A 12,457-nucleotide genomic window follows, 5' to 3' on the forward strand; every position below is an offset into this window, starting at 1 on the left:
ATTTTTTAATTTTTATTTTGCCTTATTTTGCACATCCCTTGGTTGTGGCTTTGTAGATGGGGTTAATAGTAATCATAACATCTAAGCACCAAAATAGCATCACTAAAGCACTAAACTTGCATTATGAAGCTCATTGTTTGTTGTCCATAGGATATACAACATGTCTACATCAAATTGTGAGTCAATGGCTAAGCAAGAAATCTTCAAATGATTCAGGAGGGAGCAAGTTGAATAATGCCAAAACGATTGCCAAGGATTTTCAAAGAGACATTACACTACTCATGTTGTCAAAATGCAATGTGACCTTCTTGTCCATCTGTATACCCAAGTCATATAATAGTTTCAAGAGAGCCAAATTGCTTCGCATACAACTAAGGCTGCACCTTTATACTCTAGATTATGCTAGAGAGAGCAATTATAGGCTGCTTTTTACTTCTCCCAGCTAACCATCCTACTTCCAAGACTGAAAGCATGACCACTATTTGATCATATGTCATATTCACAGCTAATCCAATCAACATCTATATATCCTATCAATTCAAGTGACTTTCCAAACTCATAAAATAATCCATAATTAGAAGTACGCTTCACATACGTTATAATCCTCTTGACTACATCCAAGTGAGGTTTGCATGGCTTCTCCATAAACTGACTAATCAGCCCCACTGGATAACTAAGGTCACGATAAGTAATGGTATGATAGATCAGGTTGTCCACCATCTACATTGTAACATTCTCTATCTCAGTCCCAACATCAAATCCAAGCTTTACATTCTAATCTGGCAATGTTTCCATGGGCTTACAATCCATCATTCCATACTTAATCAACATATCCTATACATATTGTTTTTGTAGTAGCCAAATTCCTTGAGGTGTAGTCACTACCTCAATGCCAAGAAAATATTTTAGCTCTCCCAAGTCTATCACTTTAAACTCAACTTGTAACATGGATTTAATTTCAGCAATACCATGGCCATCATCTCCAATAATGATCAAGTCATCTACATGAATAACCAAGAATACATAACATATTTCTGTCTGCTTAGTGAATAGACTATGATTTGCATTTTCCATCTAAAATCCAAGTTACTATATATATGAGCTAATCCAAGCATTCCATACTCTTGGTGCTTATTTTAATGTATAATGTGTCTTTTTCAACCTACACACACGATTTAGATAATCAAGGTATACATAATCCTTAACTTGTTCCGTATACACTTCCTCAATCAAATCTCCATTTAGAAATGCATTTTTTACATCTATCTACCAAAGCTTCCATCCCTTAGATGTTGCCAAAGCAATAATAATTCTCATGGTTGTCATTTTTGCAACTAGGTTGAAAGTCTCCTATAATCAAGACCATTTTTCTGTGCATAACCTTTAGCAACTAATTGTGCCTTATATCTCTGCAAAGATCCATTTGCTTTTTGCATTTCACTTTGTAAACCCATTTATAATCAGTGTATGTTTTGCCTTCAAGCAATCAAACCAAATCCCAAGTGTCATTTTCAATCAATGTTGCATATTCCTCATCCATGGCTACATGCCAATTCTTATCACCAATTGCTTCACTAAACTTTGTAGGTTCTTTGTGACCCATCACTTTAGTCATGTAAGCAAAGTGTTTGGCTGAATACCCACTATAAGACAGCCTATCAACAAACTTTCTAACTCTCTCTAACCTTCTTAACTACAATGCGCTTTGTGATTCCCTCTCATGAGGTGGTACATACCTCCTTTGCCTAACTCCAGGTGTAGTAACAGACGGTATGCCAAGTTCATTGTCAAGATTGTCACTACCAGGTGACTCATAACCAGAAGTCAATGACCTATTAACATCTTCCAACAACATCTTCTCTTTGCTTTTATCTAATCTTCCCCTCACCAACATATCCATGTCAATAGACATAGAACCATAATTGCACAAGCATATTGATAGTAGAAGACACATCACTATAGGTCCACTTATTGTAGTACTAGTAGAACGATAAATTTCAACATGAGCATTATTGGCTAGTCCATTAGAAACAATGACATTTAGACCACCATACCACATGAAGCTAATTCATCAAACACTGCATCCCTACTAACCAATGTCTCATGGGTAGTTGAATCGTAGCATTTATAGGCTTTTATATCCTGTGCATAGCCAATAAAGACACACTTGGCAGCCTTCGGATCTAACTTCTTCCTCTTCTCATCCTACACATTACATAAGTAATACATCCAAATACTTTAAGATGGCTAATATCCAATTTTTGCCCAAATACTCTCATATGGTGTAAAACCATAAATACTAGCTGTAGGAAATCTATTCAAGACATATATTATAGTTACAACTGCTTTAACCCAATAACAATTTGGTAAATACTTCTCATTTAGTATGGCTCTTGCAGCTTCCATAAGCATCCTATTTTTTCTCTATGCCACACCATTCTATTGTGGTATATAATTGAATGTAAGCTGCCTTTTAATGCCATATTCATCCAAATACTTGTCGAATTCATGAGAGACATACTCACCGCATCCATCAAATCTCAAGCATGAGATATAACATGCAAACTCTTTTTCAGCATGTGTTTTGAAATTCTTGGAAACATTTAGCATTTCATCCTTATGCTTCAAAATATATAGCCAAGTATATCTGCTGAAATCATCAATAAAAGAGACATAATATCTTGCACCATTGAAGGATGCATTATGCATCAAACTGCAGACATATGAATGCACCAACAACAAAGGACTAGTATTATTTCTGACATATCTGACAAATTGAAGTCTTGCTTGCTTTCCAAACTGGCAAGCAAAGTATACATGTCCTAACTCCATATACTTGAATTTTGGCAAACCAAGTACAATCTCCTTCTGCTACATGGTTTTCAACCATTGTATGTTTACATGTCCAATACACTTATGCCAGATTTTCACATCTCTAAATACTCCAATGTCATGACCAAGCTTGGCTACCTTTAACTCAAGAATAGTAGCATCCAACGTAAACATCTTGCCATCCCTTCAGCCTTTAGCAAACAATTGGCTTGCATCCATTTCCATACTCTTCAATAAAATAGCCATCTCACATATTCTACTCTATCCAACAAACAATAAATTTTTAGTGATATCATACATGCGACACATCATACAGACTCTTTTTCTTCCCATCATACATGACTAGTGATATAATAACTATATGCTTGATGTCATGTTGCGTATCATCACCAATACGTACAAACCCATCATCCAACCATTCTCCATGCGGGGTCATATGATTTGAGGCACTTGAGAGTCAATATACCACTTTTCATCAGCCTTGCCTTGCTTGGGCATACCCTTCAATATGTGTCATAGCAAATAGCCTATCTGACTAATCATCAATAGCATTACTAGAGGATGCATAGCTATCATGTTGTCTACCTTAGCTTTCATGTCAGCCTGCTTTTCATCAGCCTTGCCTTGCTTAGGCATATGCTTCCATACATATGTCATAGCAAATAGCCTATCTAACGGATCATCAGTACAATCACTAAAGGATGCATGGTTATCATGTTATTTGTCTTTTGCTTTCATGTCAACCTACTTTTTATGGCAGTCTTTTGTTATATGTCCATACCTACCATAGTAACGATAGCCTTTGTCTCTATTCGACTAGTCATGAGACTGCCAAGGACCGCCTCTACCTCTAGGTGATCCCCCCTACCTCAAAAGGATCCTGATCCTTTTTGGCCTTGAGCATTTTGATTTTTCTAAACATTTTATTGTTGTTGTCCATAAGCATTTTCAATGTCATCATGACTTCGAGAGGCTCCACGAGCCCTATTACCTCTAGCTCTTTGACAGGAGTAAAAGATGGTGTCTCTACTCTAAGAGGTACTTGAACCTGTATTCAAACCAAGTTTGACTTCTTCATGCGGCAACAATGTAAGTAACTCATTCCAATCATGGGGGTTTGGTCATATAGAAATCGATGTGTCGAAGGCTTTGTATTCCTTACTCAAGCCATTCAAAGTAATTGCAATCATGTCATCATCCTTAACCTTTGATCCAATAGAAGCAAGCTAATCTGCAACGTTTGTAATTTTTGTAGTATAAGCATGTATGCTTTTGCCATTTCTTGACATGTTATTGAACTATTGCTTCAGTTGAATTTTTCGTGCATTAGTGACATTACCATAGTTTTTCATACAAATCTCCCATGCATCCTTTGGAGTCTAACAATTAGTGATTTGCATGGCCATAGCATCTAATATGAATAAGGAGAACCAATGTAAAACTTCAATAGCTCTTTCCATCCATTGCTTATGAATAACGAGAACCAATGTAAAACTTCAATGGCTCTCTCCTGCTTAGGAGTAGGATTTCTATTGGGCAATCTCGGTTTAGCTTCATCTCATGTACATAAATCCCAATAACCTCTTCCAATCATGAAGTTTTGCATTCTGAACTTCCATAGAGCGGAATTCTTATTGTGCAGTTTCTCCCCCATAATCTAAGTGATGTTATCAGTTCCTATTGCATTAGTCATAATGCCACTAGTCCAGACAATGTAATACATTTTCAGTTAGGAAACAACAATGATTTCAAATAGTCTCCAAAAACTTGTTACAATTTACTAGTTGTAGCTATAAATATCATCAACTGCTTAAGACATAAACCAATTGTATTTACCACAATCAGTAGTAGTGTAACCAAGCTCCAAAATAGCAAATGCAATTCAGATCTGTAGTTCAAAAACTCCCATAAACATCACCATACATGTACATGATGCCCAAAGATTCAATACACCCCACCATTGGAAGTACTCAATCAATACCAAACTGATTTATGGATAACTTGTCCAAATGAGTGTTGGCTATAAATTAAATTACATCAAAAAAATGACGGTTAAACTGAGCTCAACATAGGCCCAAACCAGCTCAAAAATATCTGAAGACATCACCACAAACCATGTCCAAACGAGCATCAATAGATACACAAAACTCATGCCAACATTTAGTGAATCCTTTCACAGTCAATGACAAACAAGCAATCTATAATAACTAGCAGTGAAAAAGTCTATAATAATTGAGGTATTCTTAGCTCAATAGCACCTCACAGCATCTCAAACATTTTCCATAACATCTAGAAGTTAGAACATATCCATATGAGCATCAATTATTGCATGTTCAACATGTGTACTTATAGGCCTTCACTTTGTTAATAACTAGCAAATGGATGCGTTATACCAGCAATAAAACACCTCTAAAATGAGCAACCAATGCTCAAAGTATCTCTCACATAGCATCCCAGAACAATCAAGCATCATCCGGCCATCAGTGGACATTAACATGGGCCCTAATAAGCTTCAAACACTGAGGTATATGTTGTCCATGTGTGTATGAGAGCACCCTATCTCTGCAACATACATTTAATGGCTGAGCAAATCCATTGAATGTGGAGCTCCAAACCAAGACACCAATGCTTGGAGACTAACCAGTGACTTTTCCAAGGTTGCCAAAGTGTATCAGATGTCAAGGAGCATGAAATATATAATGTTCACTCATCAATTTCAAAAGCTTAAAAAAACAGGCGCAACCAGTGTAAATAGTCTTGCAGGGCATGCTACCAATGTTGCACACTAATGGTTGCTTAGGAAGCTCCAATGCATGCCAATGGAACCCCTCTTGAAGCCTCAATAGGCTTTGACAATTCTAGAGGAGAGAAACTTCAAGTACATCCCTTGCAAACTCAGGCTATGGCTGTCAATGCTTCAATGTATTTCTTCACAAAGCTGAAGGTCATATCTAGTTCCCACCTTCACACTCCAGCTCTCACAAAACCTTACTGTAATACAATGTTCGAAGGGAGGGAAAGAGATGTGACAAAGCCATGAATAGAGAGCATGATACTCTCTCTTCCATGATTCATTCATTGTAACACACAATAGGTACTAAGTCTAAGTCACACATACAATGTATGAAAGTAGGTCACTAATTGACTAGACACCTCTAACCTGACTTAAGTCTAACCGACTCATTATTATGCTAGACATGACTAGTAAAAAAACTAGCTAAAATTATACTAACTAGAGTCAATGTCAACACCACTGAGCTTGATTCTCAACAAGAGTGTATCAAGTGCTAAGAGCAAACAATGGCTAAACTAAGCCAAGTGTAATAGGTAGGGAGTAGCCCATAAAATGCACTAAAAATTATGGGTTCTTCCCTACTCTCTTTCCTACATACTACTAACCATAGTAGGGCCTCAAGCAATGCCCAAAAAATCTCTTTAAAGTCCCAAAATAAGCCTTGGAAGGTCTAGAATAGATGGAGACTCAATGTGTACCTCGGAGTGAATGAACCATGGGTGCCATGAAACTTTAAGTTGAAGCTTTATCATAGGCTAAAGGGAATGATAGATAGGCTCCTTGAATGGTAGGCTCTAATACCAATTGAAGGATGAAGCCTAAGTGGAAGCACGGGCAAGCAAAAGTAAGAGAGATGCGATCTATGGTGAATGGAGCAAGAGAGCAAAAGAGAGACACACACGCAATATGTAGGAACTCCAATAGTCACAATGTGTGACTGGCCTTCCCTTATTCAATACTCACCAAAAGAATAAAGAATGAAGTGATAATGATGGGTGCTCGCCACACTTGCAGTGTACAAGTGTGTAGTCACGATATGTGTAGTAAATACAAGGCTTCATAGACACATGCACCTTTACCCCCAACACAATTACCACTCCCACTTGACATTCAATGTCCAAAGCAACTCCAACATCCATATCAAGCTCCAACAACAACCATTGTTCTTCCCAGAATGGCCACCCCACTATCCCTAACATTCATTGTGTGTGATGCAAGCTAAAGCATGCTACCTCCAATGAAGAGTGGCAAGGGACTAGCACTCCACTAGAAGAGGGTAATATTAACTACAATTGTGAAATGATAAAGGCAACAAAAGCAACTCGTGGAATGAATAAATGGAAAGGCAAAGATAACAAAAGGCAAAAAGATAATAAAGATGTAAATCTAGGACACGTGCAATATGTCAGAATATATTAGAAATTAATCATTTCAGCCACAAGTACGCTCTTGCTTCACACTTTTCTTTTCTTCCCCTTCTTAGGTGAGAGGTGGATTGGAGGAGGGGTTAGATTGCTTCTCTTCTTCTTCGTATTTCCTATTGTGGATCAAGCACTTGAAGATTAGATTAGGAGCTATAGAGTAGTGGATGTAGATTGAGGACCACCACACAAAAATCATGGAGCCACATTCTAGCCTTCATGTTATGGCAACAAGGAGAAGGTGCTTATTATACCCTTATCGATATGTTTGTTCTTGCTTTCATGTGGTTTGAGATAAGGACTAATAAATCAATGAGAGTGAGAGATGTATTGGGTATGTGAGAGGCAGCCATTACAGAAATGGGAGAAACACTTGAAACAATAAGCATTATGTCAAGTCTGGCATCGAGCTTGGAAAAGCTTTGACGAATGTGATAGATCTACTCAAAGAATACAAGATAACAACATTAATGCCATTCCAATCCTCAGTTTAGTCATGAGTTAATTGGTAATAATTACATCAATATGGTTTAATTAATAGATCAAATACCCATCCAATTTATTAATAACTTTTTGCTATCTAGTAATGTGCCAATGTTAAAAGTTATGAACATAGATTAAATTCTATAGACCAAATTATCGAAATTCACAATTGGATATTTGGGAAAATCATGAACTAAAAGATATTATGAATTAAGTGACTTTTACAATAAAAGCCTAGGAATTTCTTGTGTAATATGGAATCACTGAAACTATTGCTTGTTATTGTTATTTCAATTGCAACTAGCTTGAAAGAATTGTTTTGGAAGGACTACTTGCTATGTTGTAAATCCAAAAAAGAATGTCTTTAAAATAATATATTGGTTGCCATAATTATAATTTAAAAAAATAGCTATTGATAAATTCATCCATACAAATGGTATAGGAAGCAAGTGTGGCTATTCCCAAACACACCACGAAGTTCCACCAACAAGATTTGGTTCCTATCTCAAGTGCTAGGATTGATCTTGTGGACAATATATCTCTCCATTATTGCAATTGATTTCAAGAGACTCATGATGACTAGAAAAGCTCTAGGGAGATTGTCACGAGGGTTGGAAGACTATGCCAAAGATCCCTATACTAGTTAGGGGATTGATTAGGTGGCATATCCAATTTACAGATGGTCTTTGGCCCAGTTTTAGGAAGGTTTGGCTTGTTTTGGGCAGATTTATATGTCCAACTCTCATGCAAGTTTGGACTTGGCTCATAATCTCATGAATGAATAATACTACCTTATTTGCAATAAGATATTTGTTTTGAAAGGACTATTTTCATTGTATTTGTGTATGTGGAATAAGTTTTGTGTAAGGAACTTATGCTTAAGGGATTAATTAATAAACTTGGTTTTGAATATCTCCCTTAATTATGATAGGTGATTAGATAACTAAAGAATGCCTTTGGGATGCGTACACGGGAAGTGTGTGTACAACTTCCCTGATGAAAGTTGTCCTACGCAAGGGTGGACCCAAATAGTTGGGTGGCTTCTCAATGAGTTCTGGTCTAGAGCTAAGACACTGACTTATATAGGGCCGAGATCTTAAATCCCAACACAACAATATTTTCAAGATGTCGATATGAGATTATGCCTTATGGGCAAAGGGATTGAAGTGCTATTCTCCCTCATTTCTCACTCATTGAACCAAGTGCCATGTTTAATTGCTTTGAATTCTAATCAATCAGACAAGTGGCTCTCTTAACTCGATGCTACTTTGCTATTTAGGTGACCTCAGTTAAGTCTACAAACCTCAAGTTGATCCTCATAGGGGCAAAGCGATTGAAGTGCTATTCTTCCTCATTTCTCACTCTCATTGAACCAAGTGCCATGTTTACTTGCTTTGAATTCTAATCAATCACACAAGTGGCTCTCTTAACTCGATGCTACTCTGTTATTTAGGTGACCTCAATTAAGTCTACAAACCTCAAGTTGATCCTCATAGAACAAGTTTGATGTCCCCTTTGCAAGGTAGATCCAAAAGCTAACTAATTGACTAAGTTCATGTGCTCCATGGGATTCGACTAGTGTTGCTTATAATACACAACTAGATGACTACTAAACATTACTCCCATGGTTTTCTAGGCAAGTATGTCTTACATGGTATTAGAGGCCAAATGAAAAGAGGAGTTGAAAATCCAAACCTTGTTTGATTTTATTTGGTTAAATGAGAATGTAAATTATGCCTCTTAAAAACTGATACAAGAACTTGGTTCTTTCCATGTCCTCTTCAACTAGCTCATCTACTTGGAATGGAACGATAATCTAACATTGAGTCAAGAAAGCCACTTATGTGATCAATCAAAACTTGAAACAAACAAGCATTGCACCCTTCATGTTTAACCAAAAGTAGCTTCGCCTCATTATCTTTGTATATCTAAGGTGTCTATCTACAAGTGAATCATGTGCTTCCACATAGAATTTTTCTTCGTGAGCTCAAAGTCCTTTGAAATACATAGAATTTTTCTTCGTGAGCTCAGAGTCCTTTGGAATTCATAGTCTATTATAGAAGTACAAATATCCATTATCCACATCACCATCTTTGTATTTGAGTTGCAAATTTGAGTCATTTTCCTTTTCTTGAACAACTTACCAAAGTTGAGCATGGTCTACATCTTTAAAAATAACACCAATGAAACTACTTCAAGAGTTGGATTGCTAGGCATAGAGACTAACTATGCTAAAACTTCTTCTCTAGAAGGCTTTTCAAAGATAATAGGATTTAGCTTCAAGCACCTTATGATTTAAGGCATCTACTACCACATTGTATTTTCTCGGATGATACTTTAATCTCAAAGTATTAGATGATAGCTAAATTGACATGCCTAGACAAGGAATTCTCAAAGTACAACTTGATACGACTCTTGATACAAATGAAAAAATCCTTAAAAATACGAACATATGTGAGCATCTTGTACAATTGAAAGACTTCCCTGAAGAGAATGCTATTTGGACAAATAAAACCACTCCACTCAAAGACCACCTCAAATTTCTCTAAAGATAAAGACATCTCGATTCCTCTAAGGGAAAAAAGATGTAATGTGCTTGTTTATGAGACTATTTTCCTCAACGAAACCAACTTATTTAAAAACCTTCTTGATAAGTTAAAATAATATTATAAATTTATGTTCTTTGTGCGACAATGAGATTAGTTTTATTCTATTTTTAAAAAATTCACATTGTATTTAAGTTATTTGACAAAAATATATAATATATTTATATCTAAACACACTTCATAAAATATTCTCAAAATTATTTTAACCCATCTTAGCTATTAAAAAATCACATAAATTTATTTTATTATGTGCACAATATTATTTCAATAGTTAATCATAGTTATTTAACCCAAGAATTCGTAGAACCTATACAAGTTCAAAACCTTAGAAAGAGAAAAAAAACATTAAAAAGAGAATACATAGGTAATAAATAACCTCACAAATATAAAAAAGATAAATAGTACATACATTATAAAAAGCTTAAAGATAAATATGAAAGATACATAATATATACATTATAAAAAGCTTAAAGATAAATATTAAAATATATGGTATATACATGATAAAATCCTTAAAGAAAGCAAGGCCAACCAAAAAATCAGCCATGCTACTCTGTACCCAAATATTCATGCAATCATTTCCCACATTCATGCAATCATTTACTTTTTTTTTGTCTCCTTAGTTGCTCCTAAACAATTTGAACACTGCATTTCCTATCCAATTGATCAAAATCACTTGGCAATTTGCTCCACAATATCCCATATAGCAATGCACTGCTCAAAGGTGAGATCTTGATGATATAGGACTCATATAACAATGAATAGTAGTAAACCAGGAGCTTGGGCTAATCACAACCCTCCACCACCGAAAAAGAAGTGATCATACTTTGTCTAACTAGCACTAGAATTGATATGGAGACCAAAAGAGAGGGTTAGCAACCTCTATATAAGAGGATAGAAGCTTTCATGGCTACACACAAGTTATGAGCAAAGACTGTATACTGTTGCAGTCAACTTACATCCTGTGATTAGCCTCAATCTAGCCCCTTCATGACTTCCATATCTTGAAACACCCCCTCCCCATAGAACTAGTTTGGTACCCACCATCTCATCCAATTAGATCAGGAAGTAGGTTGGCTTATTTTTGGGCTGAATTAATCTTTGTTGATCCCTATTTATAGTAGGGATTATTACAGAAAACACCCCACTAGATCAATGCCAAAATAGCCCGATATACCTATATCATACATGACACAACCAGTCTATGCCCGCCAATCATCTCCAAAAGATCCACTATATTTATAGCATGTTCTAGAGGTGAATTTAGCTTAAATTCATGAGTATCTTGAGCATCATTATCTGCCAAAAACACTTAATTGAACCATTTCTAACTGCAACACTCATCTCCTCTTGGCTTATGGCATTCATTAGCTATATGTAGTGCAATAATTTCAAATCCTAATGATGTAAATGTAAAACGGATGTATCGAAAATACATAAAGCTTTATGTTGACAATTAATATTTACTCACATAGATTACAAACTATATTTGCACAGGTTCTGGGACTCTTCTTATACAACAATTAAATATTAAGGCACAAGAAATCAGCTTCTGCTTTGATAGATATGCTCAATAATTGATACAAACAGGCTGCACAATGCTACTACTACTATTGTTCCCGTTCAGAGACCTCATATCAATTGCAGAAATGAGACCTAAACTAAACCTACCAATGAGTAATACATGTAAAATGAAAGGAAAAGCTTTGCAAGTGCATTACAATACTTCAATCATGGGGTGATGCGAACAAGGTCTCAAGACACATTTAGCCCCCCACACAAATTTTGCTGATACATGTATGTATACATGCTCCAGACAAAATGTGAACCCCTCACACAAACTTTGCTGGTATAAGTATGGATACAGCCTCCACACTTTGTCTGAAACTTGGGATCGACTTGACTCATACAGCTACGCCACTCACAAAGTTTTCTCGATAGATTTTTGCAAACAATTTACAAAGGACAATAGTCCAGGATGGACCATAGAAAAGAGTGCTTGTTGGCTGGCTATTCAAACAGGTACACCATCAACTTTACACATCTCATCACAAGATACGATCAAGCCTTCCAGACTTCTTGGTAGAAATAGCTTTCTCCAGTGGCAACCAGTAGAAACCGGCTCACACAGAGGAATAATCATCAGTACATTTTCTTGCCGTTGCACTACACCAAAAACAGTCACTGTGGTTCCCTCTTTGATATACCTGCGATGTACAATCAATCAACCATAAAATCATGTATTGCAGCTTAGTATGACTCTTCCACCTATTTCAAGAAACAGCAAAATGGAATAGCTTTAGCACACAGGAACTCTCCTC

The 12,457-nt window shown here is 36.2% G+C and overlaps 1 protein-coding gene across 3 annotated transcripts in view; it reads right to left on the minus strand.

The window, feature by feature from the left end:
- Window positions 1-11,659: 11,659 nt before the first annotated feature.
- LOC148035069 (protein SHOU4-like) overlaps window positions 11,660-12,457 on the minus strand; it is a 30,730-nt gene continuing 29,932 nt past the window's right edge. For all 3 annotated transcript variants that reach the window (XM_087679982.1, XM_087679985.1, XM_087679984.1), the window contains one exon: window positions 11,660-12,343. In XM_087679982.1, the coding sequence (XP_087536108.1) occupies window positions 12,151-12,343 (193 nt within the window). In that variant the 3' untranslated portion in view covers window positions 11,660-12,150. The remainder of the gene's footprint in view (window positions 12,344-12,457) is intronic.

Source organism: Lygodium microphyllum, chromosome 6 (genome assembly GCF_053477565.2).
Source record: "Lygodium microphyllum isolate KBCC chromosome 6, Lygodium_microphyllum_v1.1.10, whole genome shotgun sequence".
Taxonomy (NCBI): Eukaryota; Viridiplantae; Streptophyta; class Polypodiopsida; order Schizaeales; family Lygodiaceae; genus Lygodium; species Lygodium microphyllum.